Source organism: Nomascus leucogenys, chromosome 2 (genome assembly GCF_006542625.1).
Source record: "Nomascus leucogenys isolate Asia chromosome 2, Asia_NLE_v1, whole genome shotgun sequence".
NCBI lineage: Eukaryota > Metazoa > Chordata > Mammalia > Primates > Hylobatidae > Nomascus > Nomascus leucogenys.
The window spans coordinates 21,399,043-21,421,696 of record NC_044382.1 but is presented as its reverse complement, the minus strand read 5'-3'; the positions used below and the strand labels follow the sequence as shown (position 1 = coordinate 21,421,696).

General features: G+C 43.4%; 2 protein-coding genes and 1 pseudogene across 4 annotated transcripts in view; 2 read left to right on the top strand and 1 right to left on the bottom strand.

Moving 5' to 3' along the window:
- FNDC9 (fibronectin type III domain containing 9) overlaps positions 1 to 3,803 on the bottom strand; it is a 52,456-nt gene extending 48,653 nt beyond the window's left edge. The window contains exon 1 of the mRNA XM_030825932.1: positions 3,641 to 3,803. The gene's annotated coding sequence lies outside the window, so the exon portion shown is untranslated. The remainder of the gene's footprint in view (positions 1 to 3,640) is intronic.
- The window catches only part of CYFIP2 (cytoplasmic FMR1 interacting protein 2), a 135,801-nt gene extending 124,310 nt beyond the window's left edge, over positions 1 to 11,491 (top strand). For 2 of the 3 annotated variants that reach the window (XM_012504947.2, XM_030825898.1), the window contains exons 30-32: positions 3,821 to 4,059; positions 5,162 to 5,309; positions 8,710 to 11,491. In XM_012504947.2, the coding sequence (XP_012360401.1) occupies positions 3,821 to 4,059; positions 5,162 to 5,309; positions 8,710 to 8,877 (555 nt within the window). In that variant the 3' untranslated portion in view covers positions 8,878 to 11,491. The remainder of the gene's footprint in view (positions 1 to 3,820; positions 4,060 to 5,161; positions 5,310 to 8,709) is intronic. The other variant, XM_003268573.4, reaches the window with a different exon arrangement.
- A 2,923-nt stretch (positions 11,492 to 14,414) lies between these two features.
- Positions 14,415 to 22,654, top strand: part of LOC115837013 — a 30,995-nt pseudogene continuing 22,755 nt past the window's right edge.

Here is a 22,654-nt window from a genome sequence, read left to right as displayed (position 1 = left end):
TAGTTTTTATAAGTCTCCCATTCCTCAAGAAATAGTCCAAAACTTAGTCATTCCATGAACCAAAGGAAAGTTAACAAAATATTAACTTCTGAGAAGGTTTGGGCACAGGGTACTCGTAAGATATCTAGGAGGTGACAGAGGAAGTCTGCAACATATTTAAAGCTGGGAAGCTTGAGCAGTATTGCATTCTTTGCATTTGTTTGAGACAAATTGAAGTGACCTGGTTTGTTACCCCACACTATCAAGGAAGAAAAACTTGGGGCTGGGGGAAGTTAAAAGACAGGGATCCTTGTCCCTTCTCCACCCCTGAATTATCTAGTGCAAGCCATTTTTCTCAATCTTTATTTTATCCCATCTATGTGATGGGATCATAGCTACTTTACCTGCCTTTCTTGTTATCATGAGCAAATAATAGAAGCATAAGAATTCAAAAAACACTGAGTTTTTTGAGAAGGAATATTCCTTCTCAAAGTTATAGAGAAGGAATATTGATGATTTCAGCACAGCTTCACAAATGTTTTCTCTATCCCCTTGTTAAACTCACATAAGAAGGGCAGAAAGAGAAATACTCCCCACCGAGGGGAATAGAAAAGAAATGGATAAAAGCTATGTTAAACACTCCCCTCCCTACATAACACCAAACTGAAAATTGAGGGTATTTGCAGGAAGCAATCTATAAAGCACATTTTCAAAGCAAAGCGAAAATGATAGACATACCAAAAGACAAGACATGAAAGAAAATTCACAACATAAAAAAATACAATGTTAACACACATGGAAAAGTATCTGGCCTTACCAGTAATCAATGAAATACACATTCAAAGAATGAGGTAAAATTTTTAAAATTTTTCATCTCAAGTTGATGAAGACTATTTCTGAATGGAATAATTTTATTATTATTATTGAGACAGGGTCTTTGCCTGTCACCCAAGCTGGAGTGCAGTGGTGCGATCACAGCTCACTGCAGCCTCAGCCTCCCAGGCTCAAGCAATCTTCCTGCCTCAGCCTCCCGAGAAGCTGGGATGACAGGCGCACAACACCATACCTGGATAATTTTTTTTTTATTTTTATAGAGATGAGGTGTCATTATGTTGCCCAGGCTGGGATACAGGAGTATTCATGAGGGTACAAGGAACAGGCTTCACACAGGTAGATGCACACGGATCAACTTTCCTTGAGAATAGTTTGCCACTATATAGCAGATGCCTTTTAAAATATTTACACTCATTGACCCTTCAGTTACTAAGTATTCATCCTAACAAAATGCTCAGCAGTAGCTCACACGATGTTATGTATAAGGATGGTGGGCTGGGCACGGTGGCTCACACCTGGAATCCCAGCACTTTGGGAGGCCGAGGTGGGTGGATCACGTGAGGTCAGGAGTACAAGACCAGCCTGGCCAACATGGTGAAACCCCATCTCTACTAAAAATACAAAAATTAGTCGGGCGTGTGGTGGCCCACGCCTGTGATCCCAGATACTCAGGAGGCTGAGGCAGGAGAATGGCTTGAACCCCGGAGGTAGAGGTTGCAGTGAGCTGAGATTGCGCCACTGCAATCTGGCCTGGACGGCAGAGTGAGACTGTCTCGAAGATTAAAAAAAAAAAAAGGATGGTATCTTTAGAATTGTTCATAATTGTGAGTTTGTAAACAATTTAAGATAACCAAGTATATACAACTAAATGAATTATATCAATGGCCATTAAATGTAGCCATTCCTTCAAAATATTGAAGGAAATAAGTTGAAGTTACTGATATATTAAGAAAAAAAGCAACACAGTAATATGACTCAAATTGTTAAATATACATGTATGCATTCACATACCTAAACAAATCATACATATTTTAAGAATGCTCATCTCTGGGTAATGAGGTTTATGAAATATTTTTATTTTCTTAGAACTTTTTTTTTCTTTTTTCCTAACCACTAGGCCACCAGGAAAGGACAAACACTTTTCAAAGGAAAGGGAGAAAGCTCCTGTGTCAGTCAAGGCCCTTTTCATTGGCTGTTCAAAGTCTGGTCTGCAGATTTATAACCTCAGTTGCCAATTTTTCTATTCCCCCTTCCAGGACTGTCTGACCCTGAGGACTGATTCAAATCAACAAATGCACAGTAGATTAATTAGTAAACCAGAACTCTGCGTTAATTTGCAGAATATTCATGGCTTGAGAACAAATTGGGGTCTTTTATTTACTGAACGTCTCCCCTGTACCAGACATTCTCTTTCTGAAATGGGGAGCCCTTTCTGGGGCCAAATAGAACAGAGTAAGAACAAATAAAGAGAATACAAACAGACTCAAATACAGGCTCAGGATATATTTTTTTTTAACACAAGAGATATTTCTAGCCATCTGTGGCAATGTGAGCGGTTCCCCCTCTGCTCCCAAGCTGTTCCTGCCAATGAAATCAGGATGAGTCACCGGGAATTAGGGTTCCCTCTCCTTCGTGTTTAAAACACACATTGGCAAACTACTTCTCCAATTCATCTTTTTCCTAGATTTCTTTCAGTTCGTAGTTGTCATGACAACTACACTCATGGTCCACATTTATAACAGACTCCTGCATTGGTGTCTCCTGATTTCCTTCCCTTCATGGATTTACTTAAAGGTCACCCTCTTCCTGGGGGCCTCCAGGGAGTGAGCTTCTGGGGGAGGTCAGGCAGGTGCCTCCCAGTCACCCTGTAAAATGGCTCCTTGGTGAAACCTCCCACTGGGGAGCTGATCCCATGAGTCCCCTGTGGATCTCTCAGTGTCGGAAGCCTGCCTTTTTTAGCTTTGTTCACAGATTTGGAGACCTTACTTTAACCTCAGATTTTAACATTTACCTTACTTTGCAGATAGCTTTCAGGACCTCTACCCCTACATGTTTTGACTCATAACATGTGTAGTAATGTGTTTTGACATCTAGCCTGTCTAGCCAGCTGCTTATTAGATATGCAGTAGCCAGAACCCAGATGAAAAGCCAGTTTACATTATTAATAGAGGTCATTTGTAACTGTCAAAGAAGCACTTCTAGAGGAAATAGTTATCTGAAATCATGAGCAAGTTTTAAAAGTAACATATGCTCATTGTAGCACATTCAACTGTACAAAAGTATTTAAAGTCAAGAGGGACAATCCCACTCACTTCTCCAAGCCCATCTGTTCCCACAACTGATGTTAGTCCTTCTAAAATATGCTTTACACACACACATCACACATACTTTCATCTGTGCGATTGTACATTGTCAATGTTTTTAAATAGAATTGTAGTATACATTCATTTCTGCAATTTGTTCTATTTACTTTACAACTTAACCAATAGATCTAGACTACTGGGTCAAGTGCGAGCTTTAACACTCACTGGCTGCCTCTCTGAACCTTAGTTTCTTCATCTGTAAAATGGGGACAGTAATGGCATCTACCTCATGGGATGGAATGGACTCAATACCTATCAAGTGCTTAGAACAGGACCTGCTTTATTACCCACACTCAGAAAGCATAAGCTAGTAGTAATTATAGTAGAAGCTATAGCACTACTAGTAGTATCATGTCAGTCTTTTCAATGGCTATCCAGAATTCATTATGTGGGTAAATCATAATTTTAAAAATTAATCCACTACTGATGGTGCCTGGATTTTACTTAACACCAGTAAGACTTACCATGAAACTTCCCTGCTGTTGCATTCAGGATCATCAATTTTGTGCCCTGCTCTGAACAAGACCAGTTCTGGTGAATGAATTCGAGGTGCAGCCAGCTCCAGAGTTTAGGAATCTCTGGTGGGAGGTGGCAGATGGGTTCTGAGATGTGGACAGAAGGTCTATGTGCCCTTCCGTTTCCAGCAAATCGCCATCGCTCGCGAGGGTGACCTCCTGACCAAGGAGCGGCTGTGCTGTGGCCTGTCCATGTTCGAGGTCATCCTGACCCGCATTCGGAGCTACCTGCAGGACCCCATCTGGCGGGGCCCACCGCCCACCAATGGCGTCATGCACGTCGATGAGTGTGTGGAGTTCCACCGGCTGTGGAGCGCCATGCAGTTTGTCTACTGCATCCCTGTGGGAACCAACGAGTTCACAGCTGAGTGAGTACCCCCCAGAGAAGGCAGTGTTACCCCCAACCTGCCTGTACTCCTGCAAGTCATGGGTCTTCCAGAGTTCAGCCAGAAACATGGGCAGGGGGTGGGGGTGGTTGGCCAACAACTTTGTTGAGTGTGTTGAGCTGACTGCGCGGGCAAGAAAGAGCCCGGTAAGGGTTTGATAGTAAGACCCTCACTGCCTGCCTCACCCTGACTACACTGTACTACTGGAAAATGAGGAGCCGTTAGGAGTCCTTAGAGCAGACAGCAGAGCTAGTTCTTCCTGCCCTCACCCAGCTACATGTCAAGGACAGAGTGGAAAGGCAGACAAGGCTTCCCCTCCAGCAGCCAAGAGCTCTAGGAAAAAGGCGTGGCAGGGAGAGGAGGCTTCCCGAGAAAGTGGTGTTGGTGAAGTTGTTTCAGAGCAGCGCTGGCCTGCAGGCTTCCAGTACAGTGATGGGGAACTGGAGACACCTGCCCGGGTTGGGGCTGCTGCTTGAGGACAAAAGAGACAGCCGAAGGATGACCCTACTGCCATCCAAATTGCCCAGGTCTCTTGAGAGTTTGGGGGCCTGCAGTCAGAGCTTTGTCAGAACCAAAAGGACTCAGCCTCAACCCAGCAGCATCTGCCCACTATGGCCTGTCCCTTCCCTTTCAGCCTGCTTCTGGCCAGTTGGCCTCCTGGTTTGAAATGGCCCCTCACCCCCTGGGTGTTCCTTCAGCTCCTTTAGAGAGTCAAGACAGATTCTTCTTTGACCTGCACGGAGTAATCAGCCATATACATCTCAAGGGCTGGGTGGGTTTTTCCTTGCAAATTCAGAGCTTCTTCAGAACTTTTTTTTTTTTTTTTTTTTTTTTTTTTTTTACATTAATGATGCAAAGAGGCTGACTCCTCTTTGTGGCCGGAAGGACTTATGACATAACTACCATCCCTGCAACTAATGAACCCACCCTCACAGCTTCCTTTGTACCCATTTTATAGGTTAAGAGACTTGGCCCAAAGACAGGCCTGCTTAGTAGCTGTACTCCTGGCCCAAGATGAGGCTCCCTCCCTCCCTGCTCTCCTCCCCCACCTCTCACTCCAGCTGCTTCCTCCCCCTGCTCCCAGGCAGTGTTTTGGCGATGGCTTGAACTGGGCTGGTTGCTCCATCATCGTCCTGCTGGGCCAGCAGCGTCGCTTCGACCTGTTCGACTTCTGTTACCACCTGCTAAAAGTGCAGAGGCAGGACGGGAAGGATGAAATCATTAAGAATGTGGTAAGCAGGCTGGTGGCTGAGGCCTGGAAGGTGGGGCTGGGCTGACAACCAGGCTTTCACCAGAAAAGCAAAGGAGGAGGAGCTGTTTGTGAAGGCCAGCTCCCCACACAGCAAGTGCAAAGATACTATAGGCTGGGAACCTGCTTAGAGGAAGCCATGAGTCACCCACTCATCACCTACTGCCATGAATCAGTTCACCCCGAAGGGCAGGGCTGGGCTCCAGACCCGGAGTGCATCTTGCCTGTCCCAATCAGACTCTGCTGATGCCAGTTTCTCACCTGTACAAATACTCACCAAATACCAGAGTTGTGTGAGGCACCTGGATGGGATAGGTACTGGCGTAGGGTGAGCCGGGCTGCTGTGGGAAGGGAGAGAAGGACCCTTAAACCAGGCTGAGGGCAGAGAAAGCTTCCCAGGAGAGGGAGGCTGTGTCTGGGCTGAGTCCAGAGTGGCCCGCAGCAAAGAACCAAGCAGCAAAGGTGGTATGAGGCGGGGACGATGCTCCAGACAGCAACGGTGACAGCAGAGGCACTGAGGCAGGAAGGCGGATCGAAGGGTAGGTCTCAGGGACCCAGTGAGAGGAGAGAGAGGTAGGGGTCACCTCACAAAGGGCTTTTTAAAATAAATGGTGCTGGGAAAACTGGCTAGCCATATGTAGAAAGCTGAAACTGGATCCCTTCCTTACACCTTATACAAAAATTAACTCAACATGGATTAAAGACTTACATGTTAGACCTAAAACCATAAAAACCCTAGAAGAAAACCTAGGCAATACCATTCAGGACATAGGCATGGGCAAGGACTTCATGTCTAAAACACCAAAAGCAATGGCAACAAAAGCCAAAGTTGACAAATGGGATCTAATTAAACTAAAGAGCTTCTGCACAGCAAAAGAAACTACCATCAGAGTGAACAGGCAACCTACAGAATGGGAGAAAATTTTCGCAACCTACTCATCTGACAAAGGGCTAATATCCAGAATCTACAATGAACTCAAACAAATTTACAAGAAAAAAACAAACAACCCCATCAAAAAGTGGGCAAAGGACATGAACAGACACTTCTCAAAAGAAGACACGTATACAGCCAAAAAACACATGAAAAAATGCTCATCACCACTGGCCATCAGAGAAATGCAAATCAAAACCACAATGAGATACCATCTCACACCAGTTAGAATGGCCATCATTAGAAAGTCAGGAAACAACAGGTGCTGGAGAATATGTGGAGAAATAGGAACACTTTTACACTGTTGGTTGGACTGTAAACTAGTTCAACCATTGTGGAAGTCAGTGTGGCAATTCCTCAGGGATCTAAAACTAGAAGTACCATTTGACCCAGCCATCCCATTACTGGGTATATACCCAAAGGACTATAAATCATTCTGCTATAAAGATACATGCACAATATGTTTATTGCAGCACTATTCACAATAGCAAAGACTTGGAACCAACCCAAATGTCCAACAACGATAGACTGGATTAAGAAAATGTGGCACATATACACCATGGAATACTACGCAGCCATAAAAAATTATGAGTTCATGTCCTTTGTAGGGACATGGATGAAACTGGAAACCATCATTCTTAGTAAATTATCACAAGGACAAAAAACCAAACACCACATGTTCTCACTCATAGGTGGGAATTGAACAATGAGAACACATGGACACAGGAAGGGGAACATCACACTCTGGGGACTGTTGTGGGGTGGGTTGAGGGGGGAGGGACAGCATTAGGAGATATACATAATGCTAAATGACGAGTTAATGGGTGCAGCAAAACAACATGGCACATGGATACATATGTAACAAACCTGCACATTGTGCACATGTACCCTAAAACTTAAAGTATAATAATAATAATAAAATACACATAAAATAGTTTCAATGGTAATTTTCAGTATATGATTCAGTGGCATGAAGTACACTTAAGTGTTGTACAACCATTCCCACATCTCCAGAGATTTTTCATCTTCCCCAACTGAAACTCTGGGCCCATTAAAAAATAACTCCACATTTTCTCCCCAGCCCCTGGTAACCATCATTCTACTTTCTCTATGCATTTGACTACTCTAGGTACCTCATATAAGTAGAATCATACAGTATTTGTTTTTGCATGACTGGCTTAGTTAGGATGTCCTCAGGGTTCATCCATGTTGTAGTGTGTGTCCAAACTTCCATCCTTTTTATGGCTGTATAATATTCCATTGGGTATATAGACCATGTTGTGTTTGTCCACTCAGGTTGCTGTCACCTTTTGGGTATTTTTGAAAATGGTTAATTTTGGCTACCATGAAACATGGGTGTACAAATAACTCTACAAATTTCTGCTTTCCATTCTTTTGAGTATATACCTGGAAGTGGAATTGCTGAATCGTATGGTAATTCTATGTTTAATTTTTTTAGAAACTGCCATTCTGTTTTCCATAGTGGCTGCACAATTTTACATTCCCACCAGCAGTACACAAGAGTTCCAATTTCTCCACATCCTCATCAGCACTTATTCTTTAATAATAGTCATCCTGAGGGGTGAAAAAGTTATCTTGTTGTGGTTTTGATTTGAATTTCCCTAATGACTGTCCATGCTGAGTGCTATATTCATGTGTTATTGGCCATTTGTATATCTTTGGAAAAATGCCTATTTAAGTCCTTTGTCCATTTTTTTAATTGAGTCATTTTTGTTGAGTTGAAGTTTTTACTTATTCTAGATATTACTTATCAGATATGATTTGTGATTATTTTCTATTTTATGGGTTGCCTTTTCATTCTGATGGTGTCCCTTTGATGTACGAAAGTTTTCAATTTTGATGTAGTGCAACTTTTTGCCTTTGCTTTTGATGTCATATCCCAAGATATTATTGCCAAATCCAACATCATGAAAATTTTTCCCCTGTGTTCTCTTTTAAGAATTTCAGTTTAATCTCATGGCTAGGTCTCTGATCCCTTCTGAGTTAATTAATTTTTTGTATATGATATAAGGTAAGCATCCAGTATTATTTTTCATGTGGGTATACATTTTTCCCAGCACCTTTTGTTGAAAAGGCTATTTCCCCCATTGAATAGTCTTGGCACCCTTGTTGAAAATCATTTGATCATATGTGTAATAGTGTATTTCTGGGCTGTCTATTCTGTTTTATTCATCTATATGTCTACCTTTATGCCAGTGCCACACTGTTGTTGATTACTGTAGCTCTGTAGATCGTTTTAAAACTTGGAGAGGGTTTTTATGGTCCAGTTAACACTTGATTGCCAGATCCAGGGGATTCCATAAAAGGACTTTAAGAAAGTGACATGATCACTGATGCAGGGGACCCTGGACCTCACTGACTTCTCCTGTTACTCCCTCTTTCCACCCCCACTTTGTCCTGTCCTAACTTGAACATCCCCTTCCTTCTGTAGCCCCTGAAGAAGATGGCCGACCGGATCAGGAAGTACCAGATCTTGAACAATGAGGTTTTTGCCATCCTGAACAAGTACATGAAGTCCGTGGAGACAGACAGTTCCACTGTGGAGCATGTGCGGTGCTTCCAGCCACCCATCCACCAGTCCTTGGCCACCACTTGCTAAGCAGAAGATCCTGCAGACCCTTATCTGGAGGAGGAAGAGAAGCAGGAGAGAGAAAGCCACAGCCAGCCTGCCACAGGATCCAACTGGACAACGTGTGGGATGGACCTGGAAACAAGCACCTCCCCAAACACATCACCACTCCCTAGGGCGGGGCCTGTGCATGCTCTCCCATGACATCTCCATGCTGGTTTCTCCATAGCATAAATGAAAAAAAAAAAAAAAAAAAAAACGTAAACAGGGCAGTGTGTGCTTTTTCTTTTCTCCCCCCTCAACTATATTAAGAACTCCTAGTTTCACCCTTTCTCCATCCCATCGTCCCACCTATCTGTGGTTGCTTCCCAAGACCTCCTCCCAAGAGGGACACCTCCTACCCAGTGCCCATGTGTGACCCCAGGACTCAAGTCTCAGACTGTGAACAGATGTGGCCATGCCCAGAGACGCCAGCCTGGCCAGAAGGGCATGCCTCAGCTTACTACTTCATCTCTCCTGGTTCCCTCACTGCAGTGCCCCAGGTGGCATCCTCTCCCACTCTGGGTACCAGGGATTCTACCACATAGGCTTCCTAAAGCCCCATTCTAACTCCCTTCTCTCAGGGAAGTCCTAGAGAGAAGTCCAAAAAGCATTCACAGCTGTATCACACTCTACGCAGGTGGGGTAGGAGACTGATCAGGCCTGCTGTGAGGAAGCAGTATGTATGAACACAGCCAGAAATGTCATAGTCCAAACAGGATGCTTTCAGGCCATCTCAGCTGCTTGATGGTGAGATGGTTCCCTTATTCCTTCGGGAAAGGCTTAGCATTGGGTCACATAGGGGAAGCGGCTTTGAACAAATCAGTGATAGCACTGCCTACAGCATTAGCCAGTGACCAAATTAGGGACAACTTCTTGGCACAGAATTGCTTATCAAGGAACATTTCCACAAGAAAGAAAATATTAAGGGGTTATTTCCACAGAGGCCCAAAACGTCTTGGAAACACAGAGGTGAGGAGGAGGAATAATAATTGTCAATGAGCTTTTAATACCAAGATACACCCCCTGCCCCCAAAGAAGAGTCCTCTTTTAGGGAATCAGAACTTTCATTGTCCTAGAAGCTGAAAGATTCTTGGAACATTTTAGCTTTTACTCTCAACTTGCTGTTCTCTTTACGTTCCTTAAAGTTAAACTTTGGGGTGTGGCTTCTCTCCCAGGGGTAACATTTACTTCCATTTTCTAGACCGAACCAAAAGTCTTCTGCAGAATCTCCCACCGAGTGTGGTAAGACCATTGAGAAGGACAAAAGGCTTTAGGATATAAATTTCTTGTTACAGAGCATGTCATTGTCAAAGGAAGTCTGTGGCCCTGAGGTTTTAAAAACATAAAATGTGACATTTGGTATTTCTCCAGCCCAGGGAAGTAAGATGGTTAGAAATGGTTGCCTTAATCAAATGGTCCCATTTTTAACCCCAAAGGAAGTGCCCACAGCAAGATGTTTGTGTGATGCACTTATGTCCTCCAGTGAGGAAAGGTGGGGCCACATGTGAAAGGCCCCGTAGGTCAGATCCTGAGAGTAGCACATTTGAGTGCGGATTCCTGGGCCCTGCCTCAAACCTACTAATTCTGAATCTCTGGGAATAGGGCCAGGAAATCTGCCCTTTCTACAAGCTACCCAAGTTGTTCTGTTGCACATCAATGTTTGGGAACCACTGCTGTAAGGGAATCATTCTGGTCACCTTGAGCTTTGAGCTACCACTAAGCCATGAAAGAAAATACATATAGGGAAGATAGAAGGGAGGAGGTTCCAAGTAGAAACTGGCAGATCCTCCTGTCTGGAGGTACCACCTTCTATTCTGATTTCTGACTTTTCCTTCTTGATGACCATAGATGTGTTCCAGAGGCAAAAGAGACACATTATCCCAGATGGCAGAACATGCTTTCAAAACATATAAAATGTCAAAGTTCCAGATCTTTCTACATCTTTAGTCCTGTCTGAGGATGGTAGCTGGCTCTCTGTAGCTGATAGATGGCTAGAGTTCCATCCAAATCCTTGACCACAACTTCGTGGAGATTTGAATGATCTATTTGATGAGATTTCTATTTCAATAACCCACCTTTCTCACCCCACATTCATATCCCTAAATTTGACCCTCTGGGCCGAGTCACATTACCTTCAGGAGACTTGATCCCAGTAGACTGAGGTCTTCCCTTTCAGCAGAAAGATTTCATTTCCCTGGCTTGCCAGTGGCACTGATTTCCGAACACCCAATGAGTTTAATATTCTTTCCTCCTTGGCATTACTGCCCCAACCTCTTTTTATTTTTTTGTGTGTGTGTCTAATAACGAGGAAAAAAAATAAAGCTTAGGTTTTAAAAAGTTTTAAAAAAAAATCTGTTTCAGAAAACGTCAAATGTACCATATTTGTATTAAGAGTTGTTGGGAATTTTTGTACAATGAATTTACATTTATTTATGGTGACTTATATTTACGCTTGTGATCAAATAATGATGTTAAATTCTTAAATCATATTTGCTATGCAGCTGAAGATGATATTTTGATTTGTATTTTGGGGGTATCTGTGTTGAGTTGATAAACATTTCCATCTTCATTAAAACTGCTTCCAAACTAGTAAAACCAGCAACTTGGTCTTGATTCCTGGTTCTATTCTAATCCTCATTGACCTGTAGAAGGCCATATTAAAACTAATTACTAAGCAAACAACCTAAAAGAGAATGAAAGAAAAATATAGGTTAACGCACAATAAACTAATGGCTTTGCTTGCTTTCCCACGTGGGGAATTACATCTTTACAAATTGAGCCTCGCATTTCACATAGCACAAGCTTTCCTAAAGGTCACCCACTAAGATGAGTCCTAGGGCTGTTTCCTCTTTTGTCAAGTTGGACAAGATGATCTTTTCCAGCTCTGATATCCTGATTCTAGGTAATTTCCCACTGGTGCACTTTGAGGGGTCTACTTCACACACTCAAAGTCTTTCTCAACCTATGTCATCACCTCATAAAATTGCCATCACAAGGAGTCATATTTGAGCTAGTGTAGTGGGAGGACTATTAGTCTTGAGATCCTCAGTGAAAAAAGGGTTCCAAAGAAGATAAATTTGGGAAACACTTCATGATCTTTCCCTTCAAAGATTCATAAGACTCTGAGGAGTCCTGCAGAACCTTATGAGTCTAGATTAACACCCTATCTCCTAGATGGTTTTATTAGTCTGTTTTCACACTGCTGATAAAGACATACCCAAGACTGGGAAGAAAGGTTTAATTGGACTTACAGTTGGACATGGCTGGGGAGGCCTCAGAATCATGGCAGGAGGGGAAAGGCACTTCTTACATGGCAGCAGGCAAGAGAAAAACGAGGAAAAGGCTAAAGCAGAAACCCCTAACAAACCCATCAGATCTCATGAGACTTATTCACTATCATGAGAATAACACGGGAGAGATGGGCCCCCATGATTCAATTACCTCCCCCCGGGTCCCTCCCACAACACGTGGGAATTCTGGGAGATACAAGTTGAGATTCAGGTGGAGACACAGCCAAGCCATATCCTTCTGCCCCTGGCCCCTCCAAATCTCATGTCCTCACCTTTCAAAACAAATCATGCCTTCCCAACAGTCCCCCAAAGTCTTAACTCATTTCAGCATTAACCCAAAAGTCCACAGTCCAAAGTCACATCTGAGACAAGGCAAGTCCCTTCTGCCTATGAGCCTGTAAAATCAAAAGCAAACTAGTTACTTCCTAAATACAATGGGGGTACAGGTATTGGGTAAATACAGCCATTCCAAATGGGAGAAATGGGCCAAAACACAGGGGTTACAGGCCCCATGCAAGTCCAAAATCCAGCAGGGTGGTCAAATTTTAAAAATCCAAAATGATCTCCTTTGACTCCAGGTCTCACATCCAGGTCACACTGATGCAAGAGGTGGGATCCCTGGTCTTGGGCAGCTCCACCCCTGTGGCTTTGCAGGGTACAGCCTCCCTCCTGGCTACTTCCATGGGCTGACATTGAGAGTCTGCAGCTTTTCCATGTGCACAGTACAAGCTGTTGGTGGATCTACCATTCTGGGGTCTGGAGGATGGTAGCTGTCTTCTCACAGCTCCACTAGGCAGTGCCCCAGTAGGGACTCGGTGTGGCAGCTCCAACCCATTTCCCTTTGGCATTGCCCTAGCAGAAGCTCCATGAGGGCCCCATTCCTGCAGCAAACTTTTGCCTGGGCATCCAAGAGTTTCCATATATCTTCTGAAATCTAGGTGGAAGTTACCAAACCTCAGTTCTTGACTTCTGTGCACCTGCTGGCTCAACACCATGTGGAAGCTGCCAAGGCTTGGGGCTTCCACCCTCTGCAGCCACAGCCAAGCTCTACATTGACCCCTTTCAGCCATGGCTGGAGCAGCTGGGACACAGGGCATCAAGTCCCTAGATGGTACACAGCACGGGGACCCTGGGCCTGGCCCATGAAACCACTTTTTCCTCCTGGGCCTCCAAGCCTGTGATGGGAGGGGCTGCCATGAAGGTCTCTGAAATGGCCTGGAGACATTTTCCTCATGGTCTTGGGGATTAACATTAGGCTCCTTGCTACTTACACAAATTTCTGCAGCTGGCTTAAATTTCTCCTCAAAAAATGGGTTTTTCTTTTCTACTGCTTTGTGAGGCCACAAATTTTCTGAACTTTTATGCTGTTTCTCTTTTAAAATGGAATGTTTTAACAGCACCCAAGGCATCTTTTCAATGCTTTGCTGCTTAGAAATTTCTTCCACCAGATACCCTAAATCATCTCTCTCAAGTTCAAAGTTCCACAAACCTCTAGGGCAGGGACAAAATGCCACCAATCTCTTTGCTAAAACATAACAAGAGTCACCTTTGCTCCCAAGAAGTTTGTCATCTCCATCTCAGACCACCTCAGCCTGGACCTTATTGCTTATATCACTATCAACATTTTCGTCAAAGCTATTCAAGTATCTAGGAGGTTCCAAACTTTCCCACATTTTCCTGTCTTCTGAGTCCTCCAAACTGTTCAACCTCTGCCTGTTACTCAGTTCCAAAGTCACTTCCACATTTTTGGGTATCTTTTCAGCAATGCCCCACTCCCACTACTAATTTACTGTATTAGTCAGTTTTCACACTGCTTGCTGATAAAGACATATCTGGGACTGAAAAGAAAAAGAGGTTTAATTGGACTTACAGTTCCACTTGGCTGGGGAGCCCCTCAGAATCATGGCAGGAGACAAAAGGCACTTCTTACATGGTGGCAGCAAGAGAAAAACGGGGAAGAAGAAAAAGCAGAAACCCCTGATAAATGCATCAAATCTTCTGAGACTTATTCACTATCATGAGAACAGCAGGGGAAAGACTGGCCTCCATGATTCAATCACTTCCCACTGGGTCCCTCCCACAACACGGGGGAATTCTGGGAGACACAATTCAAGTTGAGATTTGGGTGGGGACACAGCCAAACTATATCAATGGTCATTACCTTGGAAATTCCTTTTTCTGCAACGTTAATCATCCTCTCTTGGAACACACTTTGAAAAACATTTGCCTAAGGGTATGCAAATTCATGGTAAGATTTTTTTTAAATTCCCACAGGAGAAGGACCACTGACATGTAGGAAATTATGAAACGAGGGCACAATTAGAGAAGCAAGGGCCTGACAAATTATTGAAGGATTTCAAATGGGAAGAGGAAGCATTTTGACAGTGGGAAAGAATATCATAACTGGGGGTACAAGTGTGCCAGGGCTGTCATAACAAATACTACAGACCAAGTGGTTTAAGCAACAGAAATTCATTCTCACAGTTCCAGGAGCTGGACATTGATGATCAAGGTGTCAGCAGAGTTGGTTTCTTTCCCTAAGGTCTCTCTTCTTGGTTTGTGGGTGACTATCTTTCTCCCTGTGTTTTCACTTGGTCTTCACTCATGTGTCTTAACCTTTTTTGTGTTGTTTGTGTGTGTTTTTTGAGATGGAGTCTCGTTCTGTCACCCAGGCTGGAGTGCAGTGGAGCGATCTTGGCTCACTGCAACCTCCGCCTTCTGGATTCAAGCAATTCTCTGCCTCAGCCTCCCAAGTAGCTGGGATTACAGGCACCCACCATCACACCTGGCTAATTTTTGTGTTTTTAGTAGAGACAGGGTTTCACCATCTTGGCTGGGCTGGTGTTGAACTCCTGACCTCGTGATCCACCAGCCTTGGCCTCCCAAAGTGCTGGGATTACAGGCACCTCGCCACCTTTTTTTTTTTTATAAGGAGACCAGTCATATTGGGTTACAGCTCACCCTAGTGACCTCATTTTAACTTAATGACCTCTTTAGAGACACTATTTCCAAATACAGCCATATTATGAGCTACTGAGGGCTAGAACTTGGGGCATGGGTCAGGGACAGGGCACAACTTAGCCCAGAACACTGGGGATGGATCTGGAGAAAGTATGTCTCTTGGAGCCTTGGACAGTTTGAAGGCTGGGATGCTATTCCTTTGTGGAACACCCCTTGAACAGTCACTATTTACAAGATTAAGGAAAAAAAGAGGAGAGAAGTACAGGAATATGGTGGAGTAGGAAGGCCAAGGAATCCATCTCCACACCTATATGACAATCACGCTGGCAGAATCTGATACAACTATTTTGGAACTCTGGATTTTATTCAAGGCTTGCAACTTCCGGGGAAAGGCTTGGACAGTAAACTACAGTTCATTTTGCCCAACTTCAGCTCTTGGTTCATCAGCTGCTACCCATTTGCCACCCTACCTCCCATACCCCACCCATACCCCATGGCAGGCAGCTGTGCATGTGTTCCTGCATAAGCCAGGGTGGGCAATAAGGACCCTGTCCTCCAAATATCAGGGATCAATTTTCTGATGGCTGATGGCTGATTGCTGCTTCTGATCATGGAGGTGTAAGCATCAAGGCAGGCAGCCATTGTCACAAGCCACTCCCCACCCCAGCTGAAGCAAACTCCAAGGGATGTAAAAGGCCAGAGTTCTTTTTCTTCCCTGTATACTCCCACTTCATTTTTTCTCTTTTTCCCTTTTTGGGAGCCAGACATTAAAAATGAGGACATTCAAAAACAACTACATAAAAGGAGGAAATTAGAAAGTTACCCTGTATGCAGAGGAAAAGGCACAAGCTCAGAAAAGATCTGAGAAGACCTTAAGCTTACACCTCAGGCTGATCTTTAGCATGTAGGCAGCCTACAATGATTTTTAAAAAATTAATAAATAAAGACAAAAACAAACAGCAAGGCTTGGAGGAAAAGAAAGAACCCGATTTCCAGAAATACAATACTATTAGCTTCCCAGGTCCAGCTTTTAACAAAATCACAAGGTATACAATGAAGCAGGAAAATATAGCTGATTTAAAGGAAGAAAAAAATAGAAACTACCCATGAGAAACATTAGATGGTAGAACTACCAAAGACTTTAAAATATCTGTCTTAGATGCTGAAAGAACTAGAGGAAGACATGGAGAAAGTCAAAAACTAATGTACGAATAAGATGAAAATATCAATAAAAAGAGAAAACAAAAAATTCTAGAGCTGAAAAGTAAAACAGAAATAAAAAATATTCTAGAAGACTTGACTTCAAAGTCAGATTTTAGCAGGCAGAAGAAAGAATTCTTGAATTTGAAGATAGCACAATTGAAATTAACAAGTTTGATGAACAAAGATTGCAGGGACATTAATACAGCCTAAGGGACTCATGGGACATCATTAAGTGAACCAATATACTCATTGTGGGAGTCTCAGAAGAGAGACAAAGGGCAGAGATATTTTTTGAAGATGTAATAGTCCAAAAATTCCCAACTTTGATGAAAGATATGGTTATAAATACCCAAGAAGCTCACTACAAGTAGGGTGAATTTGAGGAGACCTACAAAGAAAGACATTCTAATCAAACCGTTGAAAGACAAAGATGAAGAGAATCTTGAAAGCAGCAAGAGAGAAGTGACGCATCAAATACAAAGGATTCTCAGTAAGATTATGAGATTCTCAAACTATGGAGGCCAGAAGGGAGGAGGCTTATATTTCAAAGTGGTAAAAAGAAAAAAAAAAGGCAAGAATTTTTCATTTTTTTAAAAGAAAAAAACTAACAAGAAGGGCTTCAAGATGGCTGACTAGATGCATCTAGCACTCTCCTCTTCCACAAAGAAGAACCAAACCAGCAGGTAGTTAATAACAATTGAATAGACCGTCTAAGAGAGAAGGCTAAAATTCAACACAGAAGTGATAAGAAACAAGGCAGAAGAAGGAAGCAAAGCAGCTTGCTGGGCTGGAATCAACTAGAAGCCTAGAGCTTCCCCAGCGTGGTAAAAGGAGAAGTAAGGGTAAGTAAGAGATCCTTACTTACAGAATCAAAGCCAAAGTTTTCTACTCAACCAACACTGTAGAAACATTTTCAGGAAAAAGTCCTCCCGTATGAAAGCAAATCCAAAAAACTGGAAGAAGCAACTATTATACCAGTTGTGCAGATAACAAAAGGACACAAGAAATATGAGAAAGAAATGAAATAAAATACCTTCAAAGGAACACAATAACTTTCCAGCAACAGATTCCAATGAAAAAGAAACATATGAAATACTAAAGAATTCAAAACAATGATATTAAAGTAGCTTAGTGAGATATAAGATAACTCAAATACAATACAAAGAAATCAGAAAAAACATCAAATTAGGATATGAGTTTACCAAAGAGATGGACATTTAAAAAAATCCAAAGGATAAGTAAGGTCCACATTCCCACTACAGACTCCTGCAATCCTAGCCAAGGGAGAGCCTCACAACTCACGCAGACCCTGAGACTAACATAGGGAGCTGCCTGGAGACCATGAAATGCCATTGCTCCAGAGACAGAGCTCACACTAGGCCCCCCCCACACACCTTGAGACATAAGCCACGATAACAAAGCATTATTTTGAAATCCTAGCCCTCATTGGACTGCATTCTTTCCTGGAGCCCAATAGCTCCTACACCTCCATATCCCAGGAGCCCCACTGACATCCCTCTACAGGCAGCCAGGTACCACTATTGGCTGCTGCTGCCAGGGTCAAAATGCCAGCCATGGCTAGCAACCTTGTCACCCCCAGTAGCAGGGCCACCAGCCACTTAAAAGCACACTGAATCAGAGTGTGCTAACTTATACCTGCAATCCCAGTGCTTGAGCAGGGGGGCCGAGGTGGAAGGATTACTTGAGGCCAGAAGTTCAAGACCACCCTGGGCAAGATAGCAAGATTCTGTCTTTGAAAAAATAAAGTTAGCTACCCATGGTGGTGTGTACCTGCTTTCCTAACTACTCAGGAGGCTGAGGCAGGAGAATCACTTGAGCCCAGGAGCTCAAAGTTATAATGAGCTATGATCACGCCACTGCACTATAGTCTGAGCAACAAAGCAAGGCCTTGTCTCTGAAAAACTAAAATAAAATATAGCAATAAAACAAGAGCAACCTGAGGAAAGGCTACCCTGTAAATAGCCACCACCTGAGGCCAAAGCATGAGCTCCTCAGGCACCGATTTATGGCTGCTACCACTTAAACCAACCTCACCCTCCCCAGGAGCAAGGCCACAGTGTAGCTGCCACCTCCACCCAAGCATTCTTCTGGGGGCCTAGGGATCACCCTGCTGCTGCCTATCATAGCCAGCACCTGCACATACCACTGGGGGGCCTAAAGACATGCCTGCCCAGCCTGGCTACATTCCCCCCTCAGTGCCCAAGCATACCATCCAGGGTCCTGGAAATAACCCTGCCCCATCCACCACCACCGGCATGTGAGTATTCCTTCCGGGGGGCTGAAAACAGGCTCACCCAACCTGCCACTACCACCACAGCTAGCACCCACCCACATGCACCACCTACAAGCATATCATAGCCACCACCAACACTAGCATGGACCACTTGATAGCCAGAAAACTGTCCAGCCACTGCTACTGCCAATTGCTTATGCTATGCCCACTACCTAGGGGACTTGAGAATCTACTCACCTGCCCTGCCCTCTGCTGCCACAACTGATACCTGAACCAGGCCAAAAGGAGACCTAAGAGTTGGCCCACTTGACCCACTAACACTAGTGCCAGTGTACACCACCTTGGGGCCAAAGGACAAGTACATTTGGCCTACAGATGCCACTACTGGGGCCTAAGGACTGGTCCATGTGACATCCTGTCCCCAGCAAAACTTCACCATAGCTACTAATAACCATACCCTAAGCCACAGAGAAAATCACAGATACAACTGACACTGTTTACACCCAAAGAAATCATATGGAGATTACATGGTAGCATGCACCCAGAATCAAAGCCGAAGTTTTCTATTCAACCAACATTGTAGACACATTTTCAAGAAAAAGTCCTCCCCTATGAAAGTAAATCCAAAAAATTGGAAGAAGCAACTATTACACCAGTTCTGCAGATAACATAAGGACACAGTATGAGAAAGAAAGGAAATAAGACACCTCCAAAGGAACACAATAACTTTCCAGCAACAGATTCCAATGAAAAAGAAACAAATGAAATACTAAAGAATTCAAAACAATGATATTAAAGTAGCTTAGTGAGATACAAGATAACTCAAATACAATAAAAAGAAATCAGAAAAAAAATCAAATTAGGATATGAGTTTACCAAAGAGATGGATATTTTAAAAAATCCAAAACAAAAATTCTGTAACACAAGAATTCATTGAATGAAATAAAAAATACATTCTAAAGCTTCAACAGACTAGATAAGGCAGATGAAAGAATTTCAGAACTTGAAAACAGGTCTTTTGAAATAACCCAGTCAGATAAAAATAAAAAACTAGCAAAGCCTACGTGATATATGCAACAATATAAAGCAACCGAATATTCTAATATTCAGTGTACCAGAAGCCAAAGAGAAAACCAAAAGGGTGAAAAACCTATTTTACAAAATAATAGCTGAAAAATCTTCAAGTCTAGCAAGAAATTTAGACATCCAGATATTAGGAATCTCAGAAATCTCCAGTCAGATACAATTTAAAATAGTCTTCCCCGCAGCACATTATAGTCAAACTGTCAAAAGTCAAAAAACAGAATTATAAAAACAGCAAAAGAAAATGATCTAGTTATTTATTAGGGAGCCCTCATCAGACTAACAGTGGATTTCTCAGCAGAATCCTCACAGGCCAAGAGAATGAAATGATACATTCAAAGTGCTGAAAGAAAAAAAACTGCCAGTCAAGCATACTATATCCAGTAAATTTGTCTTTAAAAAATGAAGGAGAAAAGTCTTCCCAGACAAGCTGAAGTTGAAGAAATTCATCACTACTAGATCAGTCCTATAAGAATTGCTTGAGGGTGGAGCCAAGATGGCCGAATAGGAACAGCTCCGGTCTACAGCTCCCAGTGTGAGCAACACAGAAGATGGGTGATTTCTGCATTTCTGTTTGAGGTACCGGGTTCATCTCACTAGGGAGTGCCAAACAGTGGGTGCAGGACAGTCGGTGCAGCGCACTGTGCGTGAGCCGAAGCAGGGTGAGGCATTGCCTCACTCGGGAAGCGCAAGGGATCAGGGAGTTCCCTTTCCTAGTCAAAGAAAGGGGTAACAGACGGCACCTGGAAAATCGGGTCAATCCCACCCTAATACTGTGCTTTTCCAACAGACTTGGAAAACGGCACACCAGGAGATTGTGTCCCACACCTGGCTCAGAGGGTCCTATGCCCACAGTCTCGCTGATTGCTAGCACAGCAGTCTGAGATCAAACTGCGAGGCGGCAGCAAGGCTGGGGGAGGGGCGCCTGCCATTGCCCAGGCTTGCTTAGGTAAACAAAACAGCCAGGAAGCTCGAACTGGGTGGAGCCCACCACAGCTCAAGGAGGCCTGCCTGCCTCTGTAGGCTCCACCTCTGGGGGCAGGGCACAGACAAATAAAAATTCAGCAGGAACCTCTGCAGACTTAAATGTCCCTGTCTGACAGCTTTGAAGAGAGTAGTGGTTCTCCCAGCACGCAGCTGGAGATCTGAGAATGGGCAGACTGCCTCCTAAAGTGGGTCCCTCACCCCTGAGCAGCCTAACTGGGAGGCACCCCCCAGTAGGGACAGACTGACACCTCACTTGGCCAGGTACTCCTCTGAGACAAAACTTCCAGAGGAACTATCAGACAGCTGAATTTGTGGTCTCACGAAAATCTGCTATTCTGCAGCCACCGCTGCTGACACCCAGCCAAACAGGGTCTGGAGTGGACCTCTAACAAACTCCAACAGACCTGCAGCTGAGGGTCCTGTCTGGTAGAAGGAAAACTAACAAACAGAAAGGACATCCACACCAAAAACCCATCTGTACATCACCATCATCAAAGACCAAAAGTAGATAAAACCACAAAGATGGGGAAAAAACGGAGCAGAAAAACTGGAAACTCTAAAAAGCAGAGCACTCTCCTCCTCCAAAGGAATGCAGTTCCTCACCAGCAATGGAACAAAGCTGGACAGAGAATGACTTTGATGAGTTGAGAGAAGAAGGCTTCAGACAATCGAAATACTCCGAGCTACGAGAGGAAATTCAAAACAATAGCAAAGAAGTTAAAAACTTTGAAAAAAAATTAGATGAATGGATAACCAGAATAACCAATGGAGAGAAGGGCTTAAAGGAGCTGATGAGCTGAAAGCCAAGTTTCGAGAACTACATGAAGATTGCAGAAGCCTCAGTAGCTGATGTGATCAACTGGAAGAAAGTGTATCAGTGATGGAAGATGAAATGAATGAAATGAAGTGAGAAGGGAAGTTTAGAGAAAAAAGAATAAAAAGAAACGAACAAAGCCTCCAAGAAATATGGGACTATGTGAAAAGACCAAACCTACGTCTGATTGGTGTACCTGAAAGTGATGGGGAGAATGGAACCAAGTTGGAAAACACTCTGCAAGACATTATCCAGGAGAACTTCCCCAATCTAGCAAGGCAGGCCAACATTCAGATTGAGGAAATACAGAGAACACCACAAAGATACTCCTCGAGAAGAGCAACTCCAAGACACATAATTGTCAGATTCACCAAAGTTGAAATGAAGGAAAAAATGTTAAGGGTGGCCAGAGAGAAAGGTCGGGTTACCCACAAAGGGAAGCCCATCAGACAACAGTGGATCTCTTGGCAGAAACTCTACAAGCCAGAAGAGAGTGGGGGCTGATATTCAACATTTTTAAAGAAAAGAATTTTCAACCCAGAATTTCATATCCAGCCAAACTAAGCTTCACAAGTGAAGGAGAAATAAAATACTTTACAGACAAGCAAACACTGACTGATTTTGTCACCACCAGGCCTGCCCTAAAAGAGCTCCTGAAGGAAGCACTAAACATGAAAAGGAACAACCGGTACCAGGCACTGCAAAAACATGTCAAATTGTAAAGACCGTCGAGGCTAGGAAGAAACTGCATCAACTAATGAGCAAAATAACCAGCTAACATCATCATGACAGGATCAAATTCACACATAACAATATTAACTTTAAATGTAAAAGGGCTAAATGCTCCAATTAAAACACACAGACTGGCAAATTGGATAAGGAGTCAAGATCCATCAGTGGGTTGTATTCAGGAAACCCATCTCACATGCAGAGACACAAATAGACTCAAAATAAAGGGATGGAGGAAGATCTATCAAGCAAATGGAAAACAAAAAAAGGCAGGGGTTGCAATCCTAGTCTCTGATAAAATAGACTTTAAACCAACAAAGATCAAAAGAGACAAAGAAGGCCATTACATAATGGTAAAGGGATCAATTCAACAAGAAGAGCTAACTATCCTAAATATATATGCACCCAACACAGGAGCACCCAGATTCAAAAAGCAAGTCCTGA